Raw genomic sequence first — 27,972 nt, 5'->3', positions numbered from 1 at the left:
AAGCAGGGAATTCAGGGAACGTCACTTCATAGCTTTTCATGTAAATTATAAGATGATTTGATCATTTTACTTCCAAAATGGTAACATTTTACTATAAAATTACATGAAATGTACAGTTAGCTAAGCTCTATTAATGGAACTAACCAATTAACAGGGTTTTCTTGTCACATTTTTACAGTCTTTCACAATGAAAATTACAATTATTGATCGAGTATACTGTAAATGATACTTTATGTTCCTCTGTGCAATTAAAGGCCAGTTGTTTGACTATTTAGCGAGAGAACATCCGCAGGCAAGTTTTTTATGCCACTCTCCTGTAAGAAGAAAACAGATTCACAAAGTAAAAAGAAATGTACAGGATCGATGTTCCAGTTACACACAGACAATAATGAATCTGATAAACTGAATCACACTGTCCTTTTTTTCCTACAATGATGCAATAAGTTTGAATGCAGTGTCTGAACCAGGAATTCTCACCAATTACACCTACAACCACCAGCAGAACACCAACACATGCTCCTCCTATAGCAAGAAAATACACAATCCAATCTGTAATTAAAAACAAAAAGGTATTCATTATTACTAAAGATCGACAATTGATTTTTCAGGTAAGCTATTTTTGACTGATATGTCCACCTTCATCAGCTATAGTATCGAGTGAAAAGATAAATGGCGCCATCTTGTGTTTTATCCCCTAAAACAGTGCTCATGTAAAAACTAACTGATATTATGCATTGTTCGTTTTCAGACAGGCCACAATAAAAACTAAAACATTGAATTACCTGCTCAAGGGAAAATGAACTGAATGATACTCACTAGTGACAGTCCCATTAAGGATCTTTTCACTGATAATGCTGATGCTGTGCAGACGGCGGATGATGCTGTTGTTGATGATAATTTGTAGTTTATAGAGTCCAGAGTCTGTGATTCTGGTGTTTGTGATGGTCAGAGATCCAGTCTGATGATCCAGCTTCAGTCTGTCTCTGAATCTCTCTTTACACTGAACATCTGTACAGATCTTACTCTGATCTCCAGTGATTTCAGCAATACGAGCTTCATTAAAATACCACGTAATTACATCATTTGGGTTTTTTATTACACCAGGATCAAAAGTGACAGATTCTCCCTCCTTAACTGACTTGGTATTCGTCTCTCCACCACGAACATCTGAAGCACAAATTAACATAATCAGATTTTATTTATTTTTTTCTGTTATAAACTACAGAAGTTTATTAACAAACTAAACAAAGATAATGGTGAGAACATGGAACTTAGGAGTGGAAAGACAATACTGGACATTGAACTGAGGGCATTTACACTCAAGAAAATGAGGAACTGTAACAGTTAGGGCGTTTTCACACCTGAAAGTGTGACTTTGGACTGACAGATCTGCACATACATTCTTCTTCAGTTGTTTAGGCAATGCGGGAACCGAACCATACAGAAAATGCTTTCACTCTAGAAATGAACCAAACCTTTGTTCAGTTTGATTGAGGACCGAGACTACCTCTTTTCGTCGGACCAAATTTCGTCTGTTTGGTCCAGACTGTGGTCCGGGGAAGGTTTCACATCTGTAATTTTGATTTGGATCAAACTGAAAAGTCCACAAATCCGGACCAAACAAGGTAGGTGTGAAAGGGCCCTTAGTCCACTGGAAGCAAGTTGTAGAACCCAAGTTCGGTTTATTTCCCAAACATGATCAATCATAAAACAAAGGCATGGCATGGCACTCAAAACAAGAACATGGACATGACCTTACCAAACAATACTGGACACATGGCAAACACGAGGGCTTAAATACACACAAGACTAATGACAAGAAAAGGGAGACCTGTGCACAATGAACCAATGAAAACATGACACAATCACATGAGGAACACATGGCAGGATCACATGACTAACACAGGGAATCACATGCCAAGACATGAAACATGAATGACATGAAACATGAACCAAAACAAGATGTGACATATCCCCCCTCTATGGGTGGCTCCCGAGGCCCAACATAAAACCAAAACAAGACATCAAAAGTTCAGGAGGGTGGTGGAGCAGTGGCGGTCTTGGGTGCGGGATGGAGGACCAGGCCCATGCAGGGGAACAGGACTAAGACTTGGAACACAAAACATCTTGTCCGAAGACAGCTCAGGCTGGGTAGGCATGACGTGAAGAAGCTCTGGCTTGGCGGGCATGATATGAAGAGACTCGGTTGAGACCCACTCTAAAAATGTCCTTGAGCGCAACATCATTAAAATCAACAAGGTGAGAAAGTTCAAGAAAATCCTTGACATAATCCTTGATGGCCTGATTTCCTTGACGAAGTCGGAGGAGGCGAACTGCTAGGTTCATATTCGGTCAAGTATTCTGAAACGGTTGGTCCACTGAGGCAAGTTGTAGAACTCAAGTGCAGTTTATTTCCCAAACATGATCAAATATAAAACAAAGGCATGGCGTGGCATGAAACTCAAAACAAGAACATGGACATGACCTTACAAACGGAGGCACTCAGGCTTTGGCAGGCTGGCTGTGGTGTGCACTGCAGGACTGTGGAGCCCCTCATCCACAATTCCCACAGTAAACGAGGAACCACTTAATAGGAGTGCAAAGTGAATGTATTTAACCAGAGTCAAGTGATAGGTATTATCTGGCATTAGATTAGCAAGGTGTTAATCTAAACCATGCCAAAAATGTCCTGAAGGGCTGCATCATTAAACATTAAAGACAAGGGAGACTTGTGCACAATGAAACAATGAACCAACGACAACATGACACAATCACATGGGGAACACACGGCAGGATCACATGACTAAAGTCCTATTCGGACGGGTCTAGTTTAACATGGACAGGAGGGGTAAAGTAACAATTACCAGAGCTTCTAAGTGATTTTAGCCCCATCCGAGTGTGCCATCTCAGTAATCATTACAGACAATGTCAGTAAATATTACGGTGACTTTTACCTTCAGTAAAAAGGTCCGGAAAAATTACCTCAGGTAATACAAATAGAATAGACCCGCTGTAAATATACGTAAATATTTAGTCATTTCCTGTTTAAAAGTAGCCTGGAAATCCAGACCTAAATCTAAAAGATTAATGGTCTGGCGTCGACTAATGAAAATCGGCCAGCTGGAGGGGCGGCACCAAGCGTGCATTTGAAAATCTCACTGCACACATTTGGATAACACTACGACCAATCACAACAATAAACCCCAGCTACCAGCGGAGCTAACTGGTAGATTATACTCTTACCGTATCCGGTCGGCAAAACAGCAAAAACGTCCTTCTTGCAAAGGAACGATTCGAGCGGCGTCTTCTGTTCCTGTTTTAGATAAAAAAGCCAAGTCTAACTCGTTCATTGTGGCGGCCAAAGCCGTTTCAAACAAATGGTGTTCATCCATAGCAATCTTGCAATGTTTACTAATGACTTTGACGTCACAGCGCTGTCGTCTTCTGTTTAGCTCACCTCTGGCCCGTCTATATCAGATAACTCGATGTGATTGGTGCAGCTCAGATCGAGGGGCATATTTAATGAGCATCATTACTCGACACCAGAGTAACTCGCTGAGCAAATTCAACTTGTGCTCTCGCGAGAACTCTGGATTACCAGGATAGTTTAAAAGTAGTTTTCAACAGTTTTTCAAGTATGGAGACACTTGAAAAAGCATTCAGTTGCGTTCTAGACACTGGGACAAGTCTGTGGCAAAACTCAAGTGTTTTCCACGCACCATACAGATCAGAAAGAAGATCTTCAAAGCACTTGTTAGAGGCACAAAATATCTTAACGTTAAGTAAGTGCCTATTACCAACACAGTCCAATCTGAAGTTAATTAATACATCGTTCGACCGTACATAACTGTTTTATGTATATAAATATAGGTTATGTGTTTGTGCACATAAAATAGTCCCCAGCTCGGTAACTTCCAACGTGACCGGGACTAAGTTTGTCTAACCTATTAGACCTATTTTCAGGCGCTGCGTCATTATGCATCATTATGCCTGCTGCACTCATGGTATGGCAGCAAAGTTTCTTGATAATTACGCAGGAATGAGAGTATAGTTAATAGCCATATCAGCCTAGAAAATCACAACTTTATATTTTCCGTCGGTCTTGGTACACAATGTAACTACAGAAGAGTCAAGTTTTAAATAGGAAAAATATCCAAACTCTTGGTCATTTTTTTGAGAGAGATGCTAATGGTCCTGTCCGATTCAATGATTTATGCTAAGCTATGCTAAAAGTGGTACCGCCAGACCCGGAGATCGGCTGAATGGATTCGAAAACGGTAAGACTCAACTGTTTAACTCTGGGGGAGTTGTAAAATGAGCTGTAACGACGAGGCTGAGGCGGTATTAGAATCCATTTGTGGATGTTTATTAGCAGCAGGTTTTAGAGACAGAAACGTTAAGCCAGGCAATGGGTCAAAATCACAATAGCAGTCCAATCTAGCGACATACAAAAGGGTAATCCAAAAGGCAGAGATGAGTAGACAGGCAAAAGGTCCAAACACAGTCATCAGTCCAAAATAGGCTACCAGAACAGAGGGGTAATCCAACAGGCATGAATCAGAAAATCAGGCAGAATCATACACGAGGCAGAAAACAATGGAAACACTCGGTAAGGCAGATGAACTGGCAATACTTCGCAAAGTGCAAACACACAATCTCTCAAACAGGAAATTAAAGTAGAAGCAGAGGGAGTGGTACACAGTCAATACTCAGGCGAAGGCTACATGAGCCTATTTCCAAAAAAAGTGGAGTATCCCTTTAATAAATGACTCACCATGCACAGTCATACTAAAGATCGTTTCACTGATGGTGTTGCTGCCGATGATCTGTAGTTTATATTCTCCAGAGTGTGTGTTTGTGATGTTTGTGATGGTCAGAAATCCAGTCTGATGATCCAGCTTCAGTCTGTCTCTGAATCTCTCAGTACCTTCATTACACTGAACATCTGTACAGGTCTTATTGAGATATTCAGTGATTTGAGCGATGCGGGTGTTATTAAAAAACCATTTAACCTTTTCTTGTTGGTTTGTTTTAACATTAGTGTTTAGAGTGACTGAATCTCCCTCCATCACAAACACTGACTCTCTGTCTGTATAAACACCCGATGCACCTGAAGAAATAACAGTTCATTATAAATCACTTCAAAATATATATAGGACATGTTTATAGAACATTTTTTTTATGATGTATGTAATGGGTAATGTGTTTGTGTGATCCTTGGCCAAAGACAAATTTCGATCCTTATAGACAAAGGTTTTAAAAAAATGAATTACAATCAATTATGCTCAATCATGAGCTATTACATCACATATTTGAAAAACAAAGTCACAAGGGTTCAGTTTCAACACTGAACACAACACAGCATGTGATGAACTATGACTTAGAAATCGGGCACTGCAAAGTATAAAGTGGCACCCTTTTCCTTTTGTCTTTTATAACTTTGTTATTGGCACTGTTTTATTTAATTATATTTTAATTTAGTTATTTTGTATTTATACTTTGAATGAATATGTCTCATTGTATTGTTCCCGTTTAGGCAATGATTAAAAACAAGAAAAAAGAGGGAACAGCAAGTGTTTGTGTTTGATCCAGCATTTTTCAAAACCATATTTGATATGGAAAATAATGAGTCAGAAGTTGGGATAGAATAAAATATTTTTACAACGAAAATGCCTTCAATAACTTATGGACAACAAGGTTTTATGAATGCCAAGCATGCATTCATGTAAGAGATATTTTGACTTGGCCGTTAAAAAGACGCGAACCCCGCCCCGACGCAGAAATCATCAATCGATCAATTAAAATCAAAACTGTGTGTCATCCCAAATTCTAAGCGTCAACAACAACAACAATAATACTAGCCTATGACTTACCAAGATGGAAAACCCACACTGGTACGAAAATGAAGAGGTTCATCACTTCTCCGAAAAACGAAAGCAGATTATGTGGCAAAAGACTCCTATGGGGTGGGGTGGGGTGGGGTGTTAATTTAAATATAAACGTTACAGTGTAGATCTGCACTACGGATTAAAATATCTGTAGATATTCAGTTGGGCTTCACCTTTTCACTCAGCCTACAGAAAACTATTTGTTTTTGTGAATTAAACAATTAATAATACACATAGTTGGATCAGATGACAAGTAATGATATGACCTTTAGTAGAATAGTTATATTCACCATAGGTTATACAGGAGACTGAGTGAAATATGTTGTTGTGAAATTATATAAAGTTATATTTAGATATTAACCATATTTAGCCCATTAGACATACAGTAGCCTACCGTGTAATCATATGGATCCTCGATGAAATATCTGCTGTACTATTCTCTATTGGTCATCATACAAAACAGTGTCCTACATAGCATTTTATGAAGACAAACACAATCGTTCTTCCGACCTTTCACTGTCGTGTCAGCTGATTTTGATATGCGCGAGGGAGAGAGAGCAATACAGCGCTCGTGTTGTTTGAAGGCGGTGAGCGAGCGAGCGCGCGCGCGGCCGACACACACACACAGGCTCTCTCTCTCTCTCTCTCTCTCTCTCTTCCTCAGAGTCCACACTTTGGTGACGTCATAGTGCAGACCTATAGGGCCCTTGGCACGAGTTCATGAGGGCGCATTGAGAGGTATTTTTGGGACAGACTCGATCGTCACGCCGGAAATAACAGTCTGGTTGTTGTTGGACAGGAGAAATCACATATTTGCGCTCCGACGTCACACAGCCTAATTTTACAGTTCTATATTTTGATATTATGCATGCCACCTGGGCATTAGACAAGATACATCATGCTTATTTAAATGATGTATACAGTTGTACATAATAATACATAATGTTCCATTTGAACTAAGACTACAATTTTGACACATAATGAAAATGTGCATGCGTTTCAGATGAATTTACAGGTTTCAATATGCATACTATGTTTAGACATGACTCAGTAAAGCCCTGTGACATCCGATCCGCGCTATTATTATGCTTGAGACATCAACCACTGCTCGATGACCATAATGTGTGCATAAACTGTAGGTAACAACTGGTAAAATGTACATCTAGGTCATAAAAACCGTAATATTTTCTTCTCAGCCATGTCAACAATTATCCGTGCGTGAAATCTCCTCACATCTGTTGTCTGATTGGCCTTTCGCAAGGATTCCTGGGTAGTTAAAGTGTGTGGAGCCTGCATCTATGCGGGCTTCGCGGAAGACCGCTTCAAGGGTACAAAGGGGGCGCTGCTGAGCACACATCAGAGCGGTAAAATGCCGAATGGGACGGCCTATGGACTCGTAGACTCAGCGAGCACTCGCAATTTGAGTCCACGAGAACTAAAGTCCACATGAAGTGTGTCATTTGGGACAGGGCAATAGATCAGTGAGCAACTACTGAAGTCTACAAGATTGCAATTACATGTGAGGTGTGCTATTTGGGACGGGGCCAGTAATTCTCACATAGGAAGCTCAAATGATTTGAGCCACAGGAATGAATAAAAAATTTAAAACAAACGGTAAATTTCCTATTAATGAAATGAAAAACAATTTTAATTTTCTCTAGCATGTTTTTTTTATTATTATTTTTTTACATCTGTTACAGCATTGAAGTAACCAGCCATTACATTCTCTACAATCTCTACCGAATTATAACACTATGCGTTTAGAAAGATTACTAAATGATAAGGCAACACTGTGGTTTAAATGTAAGCTAAAGCAATGACAGCTAAAAAGAATAACTTAATGTATTTAAATGAAAAATTCTGAATAAAATCAATGAATGCTACCTTGGCAATCAGAAATAGCCTATTTCTTATTTGACAGTTTTTTAAACATATTTGTTTAGTTGACTGTAAAGCTGTTCTGTGCAGGAGGGATATCAGACTGTGAGGTTCATTACATCAAGACAGGAAGAAGCTCTTGCCCTGCAAACTAAACACAGATGAAAGAAATGGCTATTCGCATGCACAAGGAAGGTAATTGTCTACCCACAGGACAAAACTGATTTTTTTGACGAAAACCGACCAGGTTTCATTTTCATTTTGTGTCACACCTCAGGAAGAGATGGCAGATAGCTATAGGCTATATACAGTATATATATATATATATAGCTCACCAATCAGACCACACAACCTGATGAGTGAAGTGAATAATCCTCCCACGTTTCCAGAGTTTCACCAGTTCACGTGCACGCCAACTGATGAAACTCTGGAAACGTGAGAGTATTCTTCACTTCACACGTCAGGTTCAGTGTTACCAGTCTTATTAGATCTACTACTGAAGAAGATGTTTCACATGCTTGTTTTGGTCTGTTTGTGTTGTCGGATTGGTGAGTTATAAATGCATTTTTACGGTTTCATTTATTACCATTGTAGAGATAATAAGATGGTGCTATACTATTCAAATTAGTCAGAGGATTTATTTGCAAATTCACAGATATTATTGTGAGATCTACTTTGGATTCATGTATCTTTTCAATGTTATAATAAGCCAAATATAAAAATATAAAAATATTGAAAGTGTGTAGCAGAATTTACTCATCTGTCTTTGCGGTTGTTAAAGGTTACAAACTGTAAAATCTGTTTATGTTCAGGCGTGTTTGGTGATTCAGTGTCAGTGACGGAGGGAGATTCTGTCACTCTAAACTCTGATCTTATTGAAATACATGAAGACGATGACATACTGTGGAGATTTGGAGCTAAAAGTGTTCATATAGCTGAAATCAGCAGAAAATCTGGAATTTTCTTCACTTATGATGGTCCTGATGGGAGATTCAGAGACAGACTGAAGCTGGATCATCAAACTGGATCTCTGACCATCACAAACACCACAACTGAACATGCTGGAGATTATCAACTGGAGATAACTAGAGTTAAGTGGTCATCAAAAATATTTAGTGTTTCTGTCTATGGTGAGTAGATATCATTTGTTGAAATGTTCACACTGTAACACTAATGCTCAAAATAATTAATTAGTTAAATTATACAAATTAGTTCAATCAGATAAGCTTTCATGAGTATTTAGAACTTTCTTTTTCTTTTGAGTTCACAAAACTGATACATTTTGAGTAAGTTAAATTGTTTCATTGTTTTGAGTTTTATGAACTTGTCTCTTTTAATTTAGACGAACTTAAATTGAACTGAAACTGGGCTGGGATTTCTATTTGCCAGCATGCTCTGCCATGACACTTAAAAGAGAGAGTAAATGCTCAAATTAAGTGTTATTTAATGTTTCGTGCCAGATTAATGCTAGTTTAGAAGAGTTTATGTAATGTTTGTTTTAATAAACATGCTATGGGGGCTATGCAAATGCTATCAAAGCATTGTGTCACCAATTAGCTAGGTAGCATTTTTTGAATTAGCTGGTTAAATCCAGCCAAATTTCTACTACTTAAAATATAGTTGTGTTATCATGATCATTTTAAGTTGTGTTAGAATGAGCTTACTCAAATAATTCAGGTTAAGAGCAATTAAATTGTATGATTACAAAATAACAATAATATTTTGTGTTCAGTACAAGCTCAATCAACAGCATTTATGGTTTAAGGTTAATTACCTCAAAAATAATTTAGACTCGTAAAGGAAGGTTTAAAAATCAAGGTTATAGCGACGTGCTTACAACGGAAGTAAACTAGGTGTTTTTTAAAGGTTTTTAAAGCTGAAATATGAAGCTAATTGAATTCTTATGTTAAAACTAGTGTTTTATTTGAGCTGTAAAATGTTTATATCATAATTTTTCATGTTGTTGTGATGACAAGTGACAAAGTTAACATAACTTTACAGTCTCACAGATTGACCCCATTGACTTCCATTTTAAGCAGCTCACTGTAACCTTCATTCTTCTTTTTTGTTAGAGAAAAAAGTGGCAAGTCATCATTATTTTTGGTGGTAATCACCTATATGCACCAAAAACGTTATTGATTGAGCTTAACTTGTAATGAACTCTGGATCTTCCCTTAATTTTATTGCATATTGAAATGTTTAGCCATGTTAGTTTAAGATGAAGGTGTAAGGCCCGCTATATTGGTCCAATCTGCCGGTTCGCCAATACATGGGGAAGGTCTCACGTGTTCTGTCCTCACTCATGCAAAGTATTGGTTGGTTAAATTTGTAATATATTAATCACATATTTACTCGTTTATTTTATCTGACTCCATAAATGAAAGGTTTTAATAATATCTGTGCCTCACTAAAAGTGAGCTAATGTTTGACTATTCCGTTTAACTCTTCAATGAAAATAATGTCAAAGTCAGTTAGAATAATCAAATGTAACAATTTATTATGTCAGGTAAATGTATCATGCCAATTTCATAATCAATTCAAAGATAATCGATACAAAACATCAAATGCTCTGGATTAGAGAGAAGATGCAAACCCAACTTTAAGAAATACGTGAGGCTGAGAGATCTCACTCCCAGCCTCACGGGCCGATCTGAAGTGCAGAAAAAGCCCAGAACTCTCTGCTGCATCTCCTTATATACACAAACCTTCCACAAGGAAACATGTACTAACAAAAGAAATTTGCATGCAGTGGTCGCACATTCATGGGGGTGGGTGACCATTTGCTTGAGAGACCACCTTCCTTTGTAAGTCAATTATCCATAAACTCTTAAAAACCTTATTACCTTTTGTTTTACTTATTTGGAAAGAGACATTTGTACCAGTCACACTGTGACATTTTAAATGATACCAAACATGAAAAATACTCTGTGATAATCATTCACATTAAACTATACATTTTCTTGGGTGAATTCAGGTGATCATCTGAGAGAGAGAGGGGGTGAGGGGAGAGGGGAGAGGGAAAGAAATGTAGATGAAGATGATTCGGAGGTGAGACTTTCGTCTCAATGGTGCATGAGGGCTAGTTCAAATGGTAATTTCCAGAGAGGTCCTTTGTCCTCTCAGGGTCTGTGTGCTCCCCACTCCAGACTGTCCGGCATTTCTCAATTCTTACAAAGGCAACTCTCACTAGGCATCAGTTAAAGACAAAAAAAAAAAAAAAAAAAAAAAAAACTGACTCAAACACACACACCACACTTGCAGAGTACCATTTACTGTAAATCGAATCTGAAAATGAACACAATGCTTTACTCTGAAACATGCAGTGCATCAGACAAAATACTTTTATTCTTACTGGATCACAACAGCTGTTATTGTATGGTTTGTATTTAGGGTATATTTACACTACACCACTCTCAACTTTTTTAAGTGTTTCGGCCATTCATTTACACAACAACAGCGTTTTAGGGGCCTGAAAACAGAAGCTTTTGAAAACATTTTTCAACATGCAAGGTTTTGAAAACAATGCTGTGGCGAGGGTGGCGTGGTTCATCGAGGTCTGCACTGAGAGAGAGAGAGAGAGAGAGAGAGAGAGAGAGAGAGAGAGAGAGAGAGAGAGAGAGAGAGAGATGGTCTGCGTGCCCAGTGCATGGTCTAGAAGGGTCGACTCTATTCTCTTAAAGGGGTCATATAATGGTACATGCACTTTTACAAGTTGATTGTACTGAAATGTGTGTTGGCATTGCCTGTACACAACCATCATAAAATGATAGAAATCCATCCAGTGTTTTTTTTTAATCTTCTTATATGTTTCCCCCCATCTCAAATCAAGCTGTTCGATTTTGTGAGGTCACAAAATCGACGCCCCTCCCACGATTGTTGATTGACAGGAGCGTTTCAACACAGACCCGCCCTTGCTCGTGAGCGAGCTGTCAATCGAAGTCCGCGCGGACCGGCACGGTCATTGTTGATAGCTGGAGCACTGAGCAGAATGGCGTCTAAGCGATTGTGGTGTTCTGTTCTTGGGTGCAATAACGAACACAGCAGTCATGTTTATGTTCCTAAATCCGTACAGCTGAAGACGCAGTGGCTGAGTTTGTTTTCGAAGGGAATATTCCCCACGATCAACGTCAATGCTGTCATGTTTGCGCAAATCATTTCACACACCAGACTGCTTTACAAACGACGGTCAATATAAAGCTGGTTTTGCTAAGAATCTGCTCCTGAAAAAAGGATCGGTATCAACTATTCGTGTTCCTGCTGCACCTCCAGAAGAACTGAAGTGAGTCTAACGTTTTATTAATCTTTATATTAATCTTTATATTAATCTTTGCAAATTGCTTGAACGCTTCACGATGAATGCAGCTATTTTTACACTCAGGGTACATTACGGCATGTTTTCTATGTACGACGTTCTCAATATAATTCATAATCCCACGTTTATAATGAACAACGCGTTATGGTTAGTGTGTTATTGTGTTACAAACGGTGTACGCACAGAACAGAGGGGCGGGGTGAGCAAAGCTCATTATCATTTAAAGACACATTCACTTAAACGGCGTGCTGAAAACAGCTGTTTTTGACCAGGTAAAATGAGTGTTTTCTTACAATACTAATGAGAATTTTTATTACAAACTTTTAATTTAGACCCTAAAGAATCATATTAGCTTGTACAAAAATGGCATTATATGACCCCTTTAATGAGTAATGGGTGTGTTTTGGCCGTAAAGTGCAATAAACAGGATGTGAACAGATATCATTTTGACAACGTTTCTTTAGTACATCGTTGTCATGTTAACATACCCTAAGCCATATCACATTCTCACAAACATGCATTGTCAAAACTCATGAAATAAAATGTAATATTTTGCAGTTAATTTAGTAATTGTTTAAGGCCATTTCAATCAATCATAACCAGCCCCAAACCCGCAGAAAAGTCTGACTATAAACACACTACACCGAAAATAATTGTTGTGTAGATTCATCCTTATTCCTCTAATTCTCTCATGTTTTCCAGCTCGTCTGCCTGTTCCTGTCATCAGCAGTAACTCTGCACAATGTTCATCATCATCATCATCATCACACCAGAATTGTTCATTGGTGTGTTCATCAGTGTTGAATGTGAGTGATGCGACTCTCTCCTGGTACAAAGGAATCAGTGTATTGTCCAGCATCAGTGTGTGTGATCTCAGCATCAGTCTCTCTCTACCTCTGGAGGTGGAATATCAGGATAAAAACACCTACAGCTGTGTGCTGAACAATCCCATCAGCAACCAGACCACACATCTGGACATCAACACACTCTGTCACACATGTGCAGGTACCACAGCTCTGATGAGATATGTGTTTATTAATCAAACTGTTCTTTCATGTTATTAGTGTTTATGTTTGGTAGTGTTTGTTGTAGATCAGACGGACAGATTCACTCACACTAATGGTTCATTTTGTCCATTACAGATCAAGGCCTACCTTTATTGTACATAGTGTTGATCTCTGCTGGATCTCTGATGATTGCTGCTGTGGTCGTGATCTTCTGGATCTGCAGGAATTGTAGAAAAACAGGAAGATGATGTGAAAATGATGTGGATGTCGAAGATCTCAAAAAATGAAGTTTATTACAGCATAGCAGTGGCAAGGTACACAAAGCACCTTGGGTTCACCGGCGTCAGAATGAACCCAGAACATCCAAATCTCAAACCTTTTATCCTGTTACAGTTTTACCACTCTTAATGTAAATGAACAGCTGTGGTCTGTATGTTAATGAAGTTGTGACACCCCATTGTCTGAGAAGGTGCTCTGTTTCCTACACCCATTCCCATTTTACAATTGATAATGACCATTTGCTCAGGATGTGATCAACCCAAATGGTGAAGAAACAATATAACTTGACTTTCTTTTATCTCTATGATAATTAAGCCATTTTGGGGATGAGCTCATTCTAAAATATAGTTTGGAGTGGAATCTTACAACCCTTTCTTACAACCCTTTCCTGTGATTTGTCCTCTTCTATTTTATTACTTGGTGATTTCAATATACATGTCGATTCACTCTCAGAAAAAAAGGTACAAAAGCTGTCACTGTGGCGGTACCTTTTCAAAAGGTACACCTTTGTACGTAAACAGTGCATATTAGTCCCTCAAAGGTTCATATTGGTACCAAAACTGTACATATTTGTACCTAAATGGTACATATTAGAACCCTTTTGAAGGGCACTGTGCCAGTGACAGCTTTTGTACCTTTTTTTGTCTGAGAGTGTACAGATTATGCGGAATACGAACTTATGAAAAAAAAAAAAAAAAAAAAAAACGATGCATCACGATTTGTAGATCGATTCTGATATTTTCAGTGTGCATCACGATTCTCTCTCTTGAAACTATTCTGAGCTTAGTTTTTATCAGTAGATGGCACTTTAGGTTAATTTTTAATATAAACACAGCTCACTGCGAACGCCCTTGTAATTTGCTTCAACCTTTACGAACATACTGAAACATTATTTTATGGAAAATCTCAGAATCGATCTAAGAATCGCAATGCATCTTTTTTTTCTTTTTTTTTTTTTGTCTCAGCACTACTCAAAAGGTCACACACTTGACTTGGTTTGTACTGCTGGTTTACATAAAGGTCCTGTGCTTGGTTCTCCAAATGGACTCTCTGATCACCACATTGAACTAAACTCTGGATTGCCTTTTCCTCGCCCTTGGCTAAAATCCATAATAATTTATCGTAACCTCAACTCTGTGAATCCATTACTGTTCTCCACATCTTTACAAACTCACCTTTCTGACATTATTGAACATGCTAGCTCTATTGATATACTTGCCAAATATAATAGCTCAATTTCCAATGCCCTTGATACATGCCCTCCTTAAAAGTAGACTTGTACCTTCTAAGCAAACATCTCCCTGGTTTACTCCTGCACTTTGCATTGTAAGGACTGATTTTCCTGCTAAGACAAAACTCACCCTGTAAAAATATAAAAAAATAAAAATAAAATGCACCCTGGACAGAAGAGAGCAAAGACAGAGCACAGAACCTTGTCCTGCCCAAACTTATCTCCTTGTCTCCTTTTTTGATCCAACTCATCCCCCCTCTCCCTCCTCAAGTCACTGAAAGTTCACTAAGAATGTCTATATATCACACATGATGTATCTTGTGAATCTATTGTTTTTCCTTTTCATTTTTGGTATCATTTTAAGTGTCTCAGTGCGATTGGTAAAATGGTCTTAATTTCATTGCAGTCATTGGTTTAATGAGAAAGATTGAGAACTTAGGAGACCTGTTCTCCTCTCTGGGTGATGTCTCTTCAAGATATCTCCCGAAACCAGGTGTTACCCCCTGGGGGACATGACTTGACCCAAAACAACTCTAAACAATATTGGTATAACCCTTTTGTTCTGGTCTGGGTATTTAAAGCTAGGTGTCAGAGCAGTCTTTGGGAACCTTTACCAGGACCCCTGGTACATACAGTGATGTTTTAGTGTTTTCCTGTTGGAAAGCCCTGACACACCACTGTGTGTCTCTGTCAGGAATACATTGCTTACTTTTAGAGTCATCTTTGAGTAAATGATGTCATGTATTTATTATTTCTGAATTGGCTTTTAATCATTTACTTGTGTAATTGGCATGAGACATTTTTACCTGACAAATAAATGTTACATCTTGATTTATTCTGAAGTTTTCTGAAATCATTATTTTAGTAGACTATGAGGATGCTGGTGCTACCGCAGCTCTGTGTCCAGGATAGGTCAAACTAAAGGCACATATGAACGGAGCAGTAGGCACGTCACCTGAAGACCATTTGATTTCTGTCTATCACTGACTTGGCAAGTTGTACGGAAGTGGCTAAATCAACTATTTGTCATTGTACAACCTTTATGTATGCTTGCAATGCTTTTCACACTCTCCACAGAGACACTTTGATTGTTCATGTATTGTTTTTAGTCTTGTTTTTCCGTATTTAATGTTATATTTGTTTGTATCTGTCTAGTCAATAATAATGTTCTGTGTAAATGTGCTGAAATTGTGATCATTGTTTTATGTTGCTGCAGAACAGGAACCTGCTGTAAACCAGTTTTTAAACTGAGTCAGGCCCGTTTATTGTAACTAAATTGTTGCTTTTAAATTTTCCTGTATAATAAATGAAATGAAATGAAATGAAATGAGACAGAGACAACTCAGGGCTGTCACTGATCTTTTTATGGCCAACGACTCTAATTCTCCTTGACATCTCCTCTGCATTTGAGATCATTTCTCACAGTATTCTTACTGTCGTGGTTCATTTCCTACTTGTCTGACCATCAGCATTATATTTCTATCCGTCAGGCTGAGTCCACTACTGTCTAATCTAATAGCCGTCAGAACAGCCTAGAAGTCTAGGCTAAAACGAGGCAAAATTTGGGCTGTCAGTGAAAATGTACTAAACTTTCACGAGTTCACACTTACATACAATTAGAGGGAGTAATGTTTATTGCATATTTGGGGCTCCGAGCTCGGAGTTCGGCCCAAACCCAGAGTACTCCCACTATATGTAAATGGTTAGGATTAGAAGTGTGGAGAAGGGGTGGTGGAGGGATGCTGCTAAACTGTCAATGAATTGTGAGACTGCTGAATATATATATATATATTATATATATATATATATACACCTCTTATCGGTGATTGCTGAGTGCTCTCCACTCTTGTTAATTATATGAACATGCTCCTCCCAAACTTTGTTTATAAAGCATCATAACTAGACTAGACATCTAAACCATAGCACAAGAATAGACTAGTCATCAATTAGTTAAAGAAATTAAATGAGTGAAGATATTAAACCAACTACCTTGTAATCACTGTTTACTTTGCTTACATGATGGAATATCATACATCTTGCAAGATATTTTGTCAAAAACATGTCATCAAATTCAAGGTAATTTTGGCTAGAAGTGGGTTACTCATAGCTGGACTACATCGGGTCTGACCTAGATAGGGCAATAACTGCTATTGCTTGGTGGGAAAGGTCTCTTTTATCAGAACAAGGTTATTCAGAGAGAAACCTATAGTTCTGTCACATCAGCAGGTTCCTGATTAAGTTTTTGTTTCCTTTCAGAAATCGAAGACGGAGTCTGTGTATTAAAAAGTCCCCCAAAAAAACGATGATCAAATACCATATCTACAGGAACTTTTGTTAGAGCTCAAACAGGAAAATACCTTTCACTTTTGGTTTTATTCTCATTTATTCTCTGCCAGGATGTCTCAGGTTCTTTTATTCACTCTGTGTATCATATATTTTGGTGTTATTGTGATGTCTGAAATGTTTTAATTTAGTGGTTTACCAGTTTCAAAGCATACCAGCAGAAGGTCTGGTTTCAGCTTTCATTGGCCAAGGACCGCCCAGAGGCTGTCTGACTGACAAGAAAAGCAACCAATCACATTTGGTTTTGTTCAGCATCATGTTTAGGGTCGTGACTACAATAACAAACCGGCGTGTTAAACTCTTGGACGTATTTTAAAGAGTCCATGCAGTAAACATTACAAACTTCGCATGCTTTCGAAAATCCAATGTTTAGTTGTAAAATCAGTAATCCTGATAAGCGCTTACTGTCACCAGGGCTTAATTAATGTTAACTTAACATTAACTTTTTTTCTCACCAGCCACTCTGTCTAGTTACTAGTGTTAGGGGTTAACAGTTTAGGACCCAAGGACCAGATGTTTGAAAGAAGACCTGGAGTCAGAATTATAAAAAATTGAAGAAAAGTTTTACTGAAGATAGTTTGCAGTTTCATCAGCAGAAGTTCAGCTTCAAGACTCACGCAGGAGTTCGTAGGCCGCCCCGCAGGTTGAATGATTCTCACTGGCTAAGAAATAGAAAAAACATAGTAATTTTCCACACATATACAGATAGACTGAAGCATATCTCCATAGATTATGCAGCTGACACTCGGACCCTGAAGTTAGGCACGTCGTGACCTTCCAGGTCACAGATTTGGGTTGCTGGGTGCCAGCATGTCCCGAACAACAACTCAGTCAATCTCCAACAATGCCAGTGGTTCCTTAACCTGTAAGCAAGAAGACTAACACACACACACCGACACACAGCTTTTCCAAGGTTGGATTTGGCCAGGCTCTAACTATAAACAGGAGTCTCGTCTCAAAACATCAAGATAACAAGTTCTTTCTCTCAGGATAGGACACTTTAGTCTAAATGGAAAGTATAGGATTTAAATGACAAATGGTCCCTTAAACTATAGACTTCAATGGCCCCTATATGTTTTAACACTTTGAAATCCTTTCTCAAACACAAAACATGTCCCCATTTCATTTCTGGAAGCCGGGCTAAATAAGCAAGCTGCATTCAGATATCAAAAACTGACATTAAAGAATACATGAAAAAAACATTTTAGTAATCACACTTGTAACTTCTATAACAAAGTAAAATCTACAGAGAAGTTATTCAACTCATGTGATATTTAGAAGGAAAAATATTGATTAACACCTTGATTATAATCACTCATTACATATACATTGAAGCAGCAGTGGATTCCAATCCACTCCCTTCACTAGCCACTCAAAAACCTGTTGTGGTCTGGTTCCCTTCTATATATATAGACATGTGGTTTGATCTGTTGCTTAAACAAACAGTATGTGCATAAGAGTGCCAGCCTATTATTGAACTTTTGTGGTTGATGTACATTTGAGAGGGCATGACAGAGGTGTGACAACAGCCTGCAGTTGAAGGGCTTTTTCCATTTCTGCTAATGTGAAACTCAGTTTACTTACTATCATGCAATAGTGACTCCATCCATCATAATCTCTGACAGATAATGCATTCTCTCAAATCAAACAATGATTTAATTTGAAACCTTACTGTATGAATGTGCAAATGGCATGTATTTTTTGTAAGTGAAAACTTAATTTGAATATGTGTGCAAGTACATATGCTTGCTCGCGTCACTTTTGTTGCCTATTTGAAACTTTGGTTTGGCTTTCAATGCGTCAACACAGAAAAGCACTGACCATGTTCCTGGATCAGCATCTTTGCTGATCCTGGAACAACATTTGAATCATCCAATCAGATTTGAGAGACAAGTTTACAGTTTATGTCAAGTTTTGGCTTTCAACCTGTCAGCAAACAGAAGAATACAGCACAAAGGTAACTTCCACAAAGGGTGTTTATTGGCAGATATGGTCATTAAATAGCAGCAAACACTTAGCAGAGAATAGAAGGTTGTATCGTTGTGTTGACAGTTGCAAACTGGATGGCAGGAGACTGAAGATGGCTGAAGATAATCAAAGACGGGATCTTAACTGGTAAGTGTCCCAAGTATGTAGTCCGATAGTAGCTCAGTGTGGATCGACAGGTAAGTAAACACATGCTTTGCCGATTGGGAAAGTGTGTGAGCACACAATTTGACCAAATCTTAATACACCAATAATGGAGGTTCAAAAACACTTCAATGCTGTTATTATAATAAACATTACAATGTAGCCTAACTGATTATAGAGTATAGAAGTGCATACACTTTTAAGGAAAGCTTTGCTCTGACGACACATTCCTGTCATGGGATACTACATACAAGATGGAACTGGCGTTATATTTTAGAAAAGAAAAACTACCGGTATGAGAGACAAACCAGCACTTTAACATTTGTATATTGTTCAGGTTATATGTAAAAAATAATAATAATAATAAAAAAACCTTGTATGGAAAAACTACCAATGTGGATCTGTTTTGGTTCAACAATAGATTCACTTTCCAACAAGAATACATTAGGCTACACTTCATTTCTGTACATAAATAAATAAGACAGACCCCGCTCTCAACTACACTTTACACTTTTTTTTTAGGGTTTGGGGTTTTCAGAATGTATTGATTGAGAGACAGGCAGCCCTTGAAGGAATGGTGTGTGTGTGTGTGTGTGTGTGTGTGTGTGTGTGTGTGTGTGTGTGAGAGCACTAGGGGGCGCTCAAAGGGTTCACCAGCTTGAGTACAATGTAAAAATGGATGGGTGTGTTTAAAAAAAACAAAAACAACAAAAAATTAACCAATAACAGAAAAAGCTGAACACTGCACAATTGAACCCTTTCTGCTGAATTAACAAGGCCATGCTGCTATAGCATCAGTTTTACATTTAACATATACTGACATATAACAAACTGACAAATATACTGATACAAAAATACTGACAAATAACGCGGGTGCAACATGATTAATAATAGTTCATCAAAAGCAGTTTTGCACACGCTGAGGTAAATACTTATATATGTAAAGTGCACACAGTGTCATACATAAGAACACACAAAAAAATCATAACACAAAACAATAAATAATGCTATAACCATTAATTTAACAACACAAGCTGTAACATAAACCCATAATGTATAGGCTACATAAATAATATAAAAGAAGAAAAACAACATAAAAATGAACAATTATTTAACTGAAAAACCATTAAATGTGAGGCGTCATGCAGGGAATTCAGGGAGCGTCACTTCAGCTTTTCATGTAAATTATAAGATGATTTGATCATTTTACTTCCAAAATGGTAACATTTATACTAAATTACATGAAATGTACAGTTAGCTAAGCTCTATTAATGGAACTAACCAATTAACAGGGTTTTCTTGTCGCATTTTTACAGTCTTTCACAATGAAAATTACTATTATTAATAGATTATATTGTAAATGATACTGTATGTTCCTCTGTGCCATTAAAGGCCAGTTGTTTGACTATTTAGCGAAAAAAGATCCTTTGTACAGGCAGGTTTTTTTATGCCACTCTCCTATAAGAAGAAAACAGATTCACAGAACTTAAAAGAAATGAACAGGATTGAGTTCCAGTTACACACATGCACTCAAAGACTCTAAAGTCTAATGAAGCTGATAAACTGAATCACGTTGTCCCTTTTTTGTCCTACAATGATGCAATAAGCTTGAATGCAGTGTCTGAGCCAGGAATTCTCACCAGTTACACCTACAACCACCAGCAGAACACCAACACATGCTCCTCCTAGAGCTAAAGACACAATCCAATCTGTAATGAAAAAAAAAGTCATTCATTATTACTAGAGATAGACAGTTGATTTTTCATGTATAGGCTATTTTTGACTGATATTTCCACCTTAATCAGCTTTATGATATAGACTGATAAATGGCGCCATCTTTTGTTTTTATTTCCTAAAACAGTGCTCGTGGAAAAACTAATTGATCTTATGCATTATGTTCTGTTTTAGACAAGCCACAATGAAAACTAATACATTGAATTACCTGCTCAAGGGAAAATGAACTGAATGACTGAATTATACTCACCAATGACAGGAACATTGAAGCTCTTTTTGCTGATAATGTGGCGCCGGCGGATGCTGCTGATGCTGTTGGTGATGATTTCAAAGTAAATAACTGTATTTTAACATTCCTTAAAGGAAAATGCACTGAATGATTAAATGAGACTCACCAGTGACAGAAACACTGAAGCTCTTCATGATGCTGAATCTGCTGTTGTTGATCTCTAGTTCATATTCTCCAGAGTCTGTGATTCTGGTGTTTGTGATGTTCAGAGATCCAGTCTGATGATCCAGCTTTAGTCTGTCTCTGAATCTCTCTTTACACTGAACATCTGTACAGATCTTACTGAGATTTCCAGTGATTTCAGCGATGAGAATGCCGTTAAAATTCCACGTCATCACATCATGTGGGTTTTTTATTACACCAGGATCAAAAGTAAAAGATTGTCCCTCCTTCACTGACTTTGTCTTTGTTTTATCCGTCTCTGCACCAGAAAAATCGGAAACACAAATAAATATCAGCTGTAAAAAAAACAGCAACAATATGAAACAAGAAAGCACTACAAGCATGGATCTGGAAGAAAATAAGTATAAAACTAAATGGGAATGAGATATTAATTTAGTGTAATGAGGGAATTTCAAGTATGCTGTTTAAAAAATGAATTATTGACCCACAAATGCTAAACTAACATCAGACTGACAGCAGAAAGTCTGGTTTCAGCTTTCATTGGCCAAGGACCGCCAGAGGCTGTCTGACTTACAAGTAAAGCAACCAATCACAGTTGGTTTTGTTCAGCATCATGTTTAGGGTCGTGACTACAATAACAGACTGGCGTGTTAAACTCTTGAACGTATTTTAAAGCGTCCATGCTGTAAACATTACATACTTCGCATGCTTTTGAAAATCCAATTTTTAGTTGTAAAATCAGTAATCCTGATAAGCGCTTATTGTCACCAGGGCTTAACATTAACTTTTTTCTCACCAGCCACTCTGTCTAGTTACTAGCCACTCAAAATTTTCACTGGCCACAATTCTGACATCTATACCAAGGAGGAAAACTGCAATATATGTAGATTTTTTAAATCTACACTGTGTAATTTTTTAAGTTGATTCTTAGCAAAAAACACTTTGTTCTTTCAAAATGATATGTGCGCATTAATGTGTAATTACTTCTACCAACTAATCAAGCATTCTCGTAAGCATAGAATCTGCCATTTAGAATACATAAGAGCGAGTTGCTCGAATGGCGGCAGCCATGTTGCGCCTCCATCTTGAAAATACATTAGCCAAAGAGGGACATACCTGGAAATTACACTCAGTGGCGCCATGACGAATGCGAGGGGGAGATTACTCGAGACTGCTGGCAGATTTGAAATAATACGGCCACCGTAGGAGTTAAAACGCCCTTGGAATGGGCGGGACTGGAAAGTAATATTCAGTTGGTAGTCATAAACAAGTTCACCGCTAGATGGAAGAAAATCCTACACAGTGTAGCTTTCATATTATCTCATAATTTGACAGCAGGTATATTAGGCTGCTGTCACTTTAAGACCTCCCGCATAAATCCATTACTGTTACACATCCGTTTTCTTTCTCCAGTGTTTACGTTTACTTAAAACATAAGTCCCCATGAAATCAAAAGTTTTTTGTTTTTTTTGCTTTTAGTATGAATATGTTAGCTGTACTGTTATCTATAAGCTAGTGTGCTCCAAAACAGTGACAAAATTCACATTTATAAGATATACATCTCAATGATTTTGATGACATCACTCTGCACTTCAGCTTCTCATCAGATTTTCTGTCCAATCAAATGCTCTCTAGAATCTGAAGCGTCCCGTCCCCTTCACTACAAGCTGTAGCTAAAATCGGTCACTTGTTCACACAATTATTATTTATTGTCACATACTGCACTATATGGAACGATTCAGACAGTGTAAAAATGTGACATCTGAGGCTGGGACTATGGTGAAGCAGGAAAGGAAATGGAGATGTGAATATATGCAACTACAGAAGTTCATTTACAAACTAAATGGAAGAGAACATGGAACTTAGGAGAGGAAAAGACAATCCTGGACATTGAACTGAGGGCATTTACAAGAAAATGAGGAACTAAATAAGACTCAGGTGAAGACAATTGAATGTCTATGACAAACTGGTAATTAGAACAAATGAAACAGAAACAAAACACGGGAAAACAGGGGAATACACAAGTCCCTGATGGAAAAGAAACTGAAATTGAAACCAAACTTTACACTGAAAGTCCCTTATGTAATAATAAACACAATGTGATTAAACATGTATAACCTTAGTCTTTAAACATTTACTAAATGACTCACCATGGACAGTCATACTAAAGATCGTTTCACTGATGGTGTTGCTGCCGATGATCTGTAGTTTATACAGTCCAGAGTCTGTGTTTGTGATGTTTGTGATGGTCAGAGATCCAGTCTGATGATCCAGCTTCAGTCTGTCTCTGAATCTCTCAGTATCATCATTACACTGAACATCTGTACAGGTCTTATTGAGATATTCACTGATTTGAGCGATGCGGGTGTTATTAAAAAACCATTTAATCTTTTCTTGTTGGTTTGTTTTAACATCAGTGTTCAGAGTGACTGAATCTCCCTCCATCACAAACACTGACACTCTGTCGGTATAAACACCCGATGCACCTGAAGAAATAACAGTTCATAAATCACTTCAGAATATAGGACGTTTTATATGACTTTTTTCTAATGTGTTTGTGTGAGCCTTTGTCAAAGACAAATTTCGATCCTTATAGGGTAGACAAAGTTTTTAAAATATAAATTTGAAACAATTTATGCTCGATTATGAGCTATTACATCATAAATTTAATTACACTTTTAATAACTTTTTTTTTTTATATCAAACACGTTCCGAAGTCTCGTTACATGATTTACCTGATTTGGACGTTAAGTTTGTGTACTGGAATGGAACAGAACGGAAATCGTTTTTTTTTATATATATATATATATATATATATATATATATATAATAGTTGGACATTTAAATCGAAACTAAAATATGATTCACCGCAATTCAGCAGTGTCATCCTAAATTCTAAGCGTCAACAACAACAACATTAACAATAATAACAACAATTAAGAAATAAATAAAAAATGTCTGTCAATTGTGATCAGAGCTAGTACAAAAATCACATTCGCCATTTTTTTTTTTTTTTTTTTTTATCGTTCACCAGAAGCAAATAGTCTATGACTTACCAAGCTGAAAAACCCACAGTGGTACGAAAATTAAGAGGTTCATCACTTCTCCGAAAAACGAAAGCAGATTCTGAAGGAAAATAAGCTGTTCATTGTATATGTTGTCTCCGAAATGTAAACAGATTACGTATGTGGGCGGAGACTGGTTGAGCAGCGATGAAGGAAAGCAAAACTAAAAGCGTTTCCGTGCTGCGTATAGGGCCAATCGCGTTTAGAGATGAATAAGTAAATATGTGTTTTAATTAAAAAAAAAAAATTAAAAAAAAAAAACTCAACAAAATTCGGAAAACAGCAAGCAATTTAACCAAGCATAAGAAAGATCATAACGTGGATATATTTGCACGAGCTCTACGGCACTCCAAGGTCTCGTCACGTTTATATAGCACTTTATTCAATAGACTGCTTAAAATCAAGCTGCTTAACCGTATTAAACATGAAAAACAGTGTCAGTGTGTCATTTCATCAGAAGTACAACTTCATTTTCTACTATCTTGATTATTTAATGTAGGTTTAAATAAATCTGTCATGAAAATGATAGCAAGTGTGTAAATGATTGTATTTCAACAACGAATTTGAGTAAAAACATAATTTTATAATTGGATTATATAGTTAATGCAAAAACTGCCTTATGTGCAGCTTATATGTTTGTTATGAGTGTTGATTATTATATCTAAAAAATAAATAGCAACTGAATTTAAGCAAATAGTTTGGACTGGTGTTAACCTTTGATATTATAGTAATGTGCAAAGTCTCTCTAGTTACTTTACAGTATTAGCAGAGATTTTTTTTTTATCCTTTAGAACCTTTTAGTTATAATTTAATTTACAAAATTTGTTTAGTAGACCACTGTTAAAAAAAAAAAAAGTTTAATTTTCTACCCAATACTGTTGCTGTTACTAGATAAAAACAAATCTGGATTTATTGTTTACTTCATTTGACCCTTACTGATTTATTTCACCTGGACGTGTTAGCGTCAACTGAATGGTGAGACGTCAATTCAGCAACCCAGCAACCAACCCAGATAGGCTACACATGTTAGTGCTCCTGACTTATTCTACTGCTGGTTACCAGTCGAACACGGTAAAAGTTAATATTTTGTATATATATTTTTTTTTTGGTTTGTGTCCTTAGTGGTGTTGTGTGTGAAATTATGTTTTTTCTCCTTTTGTGTCTGTTTCATGGTGTCTCATAATAAATAAAAAATGGACATCAGTACTTCGGAAGCGTGGACTGTTTAATAATCTGCGAGTAGTTGCAATATTATTTTAGTATCATCACTGCAAAATCCTTATTTGTTTATTCAGATATGTGGGTCTATGCCTATATGGGACAAATTTTTAATTTTACTTTACCCTTAAAGGTATAGCGGAGGATCTTTCCGAATTTTAGATAAGACCCGCCCTCTCCACTTTTTGAAAAGTTTGATTGATTCACCAGAATGATTGACAATTAGGAGGACCAATAGTATAGGCTATCCACCCGGAAGTAAAAAATCCTCCGCTATACCTTTAAATACGGGACGATTCCGTATTCTACGGAACGGGTTACCAACCCTAGTTTGTAGACATGTAGACAAGAATACAGATTTTTGCTTATTACGGACCGAAGAACTCCCTGGCAGTGGCAAAGACACAAAACGCAATGGTCTATAGGTAGGCCAAATAAATAAATAAATAAATAAATACAAACTACGAACTGCACATGCATGTCCGGGTTAATAGGCTACTGTTTTTCATTATAATAAAATTGGAACTATAGCCTAGGCGATAATACTAGCCTAGTATAGGCTATGTAAAATGTTATAGGTTTTTCGTGTTGTAACTGTAGGACTAAAACATATATCCTCTATCCTGAACTGCATATGTGATTTTATGTGGTTAGATATATCCAGGGAAGAAACCTCCGAGGGAGGTTATTCCTTTTTAAATAGGTTCAAAACATACACAGCTTAAATTTTTTGGTTTACAATATATATGTGTGTATGTATATATATATATATATATATATATATATATATATTAGTCCTTTTGCCTTTTCTTTTTTGAATGGCCAGATTGAATGGATTAAGTGAATCACACAGACCGCTTTTATCACTGTACCCCAATATATAAACTAAAAGATCTTACATTTCCTCAGCAACACAAACACTGAAGTACATTATTCCAAATAACCAACTTCAACACAATCTAAACTTTTAAAATATGAAGTTTATCTGCATAAATGTGTCAGACATTTGAACTGTTAAAAAAAAAACAATTGTTATATGGATGAATAGAGATGGGCTCTGCAGAGGACCCAAACTTTGGAGGAAAGCCACGAGGGACAAAGGGCCCATCCCAAATGGCACCTCATGTGCACTTGCGTTCTTGTGAACTTAAAATGGCCATTGCGTGTGCATGTCCGTTAAGTCCACAAGACCGCAAGTGCACATATGATGCCATTTGGGATGGGCCCTTTCCTTTGTCACTTGTGGTGTCCCAGTCGTCATTTTTGGTTTCAGAAGAGTGCTTGTGTCAGCCCCTTTTGTCACAACAACAAGTCAGCAGTCAGCCGCTTGTGTGCACCCTTCTGAAACCTTAAATGACTAATGGGACATCTTAGAGTTTTGTGGACTTTGTGGACTTAACGGACACACACAAGCAGCAACCACAAGTCTACAAGACTGCAAGTATGTGAAGTGTGCTATTTGGGACGGGGCCAGTAATTCTCACATAGGAAGCTCAAATGATTTGAGCCACTGGAATGAATAAAAATTTCAAAACAAAGGGTAAATTTCTTTTTAATGAAATGAAAAACAATTTTAATTTTCTCTAGCATGTTTTTTTTTATATATTTTTTTTACATCTGTTACAGCATTGAAGTAACCAGCCATTACACTCTCTATAATCTCTACCAAATTATAACACTATGTGTTTAAAATGATTACTAAATGATAAGGCAACACTGTGGTTTTATTGTAAGCTAAAGCAATGACAGCTAAAACGAATAAATCAATGAATGCTACCTTGGCAAACAGAAGTAGCCTATTTCTTATTTGACAGTTTTTCACACATATTATTTAGTTGACTGTAAACATTTTCTGTGCAGGAGGGAAATCAGACTGTGAGGCTCATTACATCAAGACAGGAAGAAGCTCTTACCCTGCAAACTAAACACGCATGAAAGAATATAGCCATTAGCATGCACAGGGGAAGTAATTGTCTACCCAAAGGTCAGATTTTTGAAGAAAACCGACCACAGCCGGTTTCATTTTGAGCTGCTAGTGTCACACCTCAGGAAGAGATGGCAGAGAGCAACAGTATTTATATTATATATATAGCTCACCAATCAGAAAACACAAACAGACATGTGAAGTGAATAATTCTCCCACGTTTCCAGAGTTTCACCAGTTCACGTGCACGCAAACTGGTGAACTGGTGAAACTCTGGAAACGTGAGAGGATTATTCACTTCACACGTCAGGTTCAGTGTTACCAGTCTTATTAGATCTACTACAGAAGAAGATGTTTCACACGCTTCTTTTGGTCTGTTTGTGTTGTCTGATTGGTGAGTTATAAATGCATTTTTACGGTTTCATTTATTTCCGTTTTAGAGATAAAAAGATGGTGCTATACTATTCAAATTACTCAGAGGATTTATTTGCAAATTCACAGATATTATTGTGAGATCTACTTTGTGTTCTCTTTGTGAGATCTTTTCAATG

General features: G+C 37.3%; 3 protein-coding genes across 8 annotated transcripts in view; 1 reads left to right on the top strand and 2 right to left on the bottom strand.

Moving 5' to 3' along the window:
* Positions 1 to 67: 67 nt before the first annotated feature.
* On the bottom strand, positions 68 to 6,460 carry LOC311084751 (uncharacterized protein). 5 transcript variants are annotated; one of them, XM_084117004.1, is made up of 6 exons: positions 6,283 to 6,460; positions 5,874 to 5,959; positions 4,775 to 5,110; positions 817 to 1,167; positions 478 to 549; positions 68 to 314 (listed from the first exon to the last, which is right to left on the bottom strand). In XM_084117004.1, exons 1-6 carry the CDS (start codon positions 6,291 to 6,293, stop codon positions 268 to 270), a joined length of 903 nt encoding a protein of 300 aa, XP_083973130.1. In that variant the 5' UTR covers positions 6,294 to 6,460; the 3' UTR covers positions 68 to 267. The 5 variants fall into 5 exon arrangements, with proteins under 5 accessions (XP_083973130.1, XP_083973131.1, XP_083973133.1 ...); XM_084117005.1 differs by having other exon boundaries at positions 478 to 522; XM_084117007.1 differs by having other exon boundaries at positions 5,874 to 5,921.
* Positions 6,461 to 7,936: 1,476 nt separating this feature from the next.
* Positions 7,937 to 27,972, top strand: part of LOC311085910 (SLAM family member 5-like) — a gene marked incomplete at both ends in the record, with an annotated part of 30,166 nt that continues 10,130 nt past the window's right edge. The window contains 2 exons of the mRNA XM_084118528.1: positions 7,937 to 7,961; positions 8,579 to 8,896. Of these exons, the coding sequence (XP_083974654.1) occupies positions 7,937 to 7,961; positions 8,579 to 8,896 (343 nt within the window). The remainder of the gene's footprint in view (positions 7,962 to 8,578; positions 8,897 to 27,972) is intronic.
* LOC311084483 (uncharacterized protein) lies at positions 18,898 to 24,419 on the bottom strand. 2 transcript variants are annotated; one of them, XR_014606539.1, is made up of 6 exons: positions 24,271 to 24,397; positions 23,365 to 23,700; positions 21,198 to 21,512; positions 21,053 to 21,114; positions 20,709 to 20,777; positions 18,904 to 20,526 (listed from the first exon to the last, which is right to left on the bottom strand). XR_014606539.1 is itself a non-coding variant. In XM_084116544.1 (5 exons), exons 1-5 carry the CDS (start codon positions 24,311 to 24,313, stop codon positions 20,760 to 20,762), a joined length of 774 nt encoding a protein of 257 aa, XP_083972670.1. In that variant the 5' UTR covers positions 24,314 to 24,419; the 3' UTR covers positions 18,898 to 20,759. The 2 variants fall into 2 exon arrangements, 1 of the variants encoding a protein (XP_083972670.1); XM_084116544.1 differs by having other exon boundaries at positions 18,898 to 20,777; positions 24,271 to 24,419.

This window comes from Abramis brama (assembly GCF_963993115.1).
Source record: "Abramis brama genome assembly, chromosome: 6".
NCBI classification, from domain to species: domain Eukaryota; kingdom Metazoa; phylum Chordata; class Actinopteri; order Cypriniformes; family Leuciscidae; genus Abramis; species Abramis brama.
This window is presented reverse-complemented; position numbering and strand designations above follow the sequence as displayed.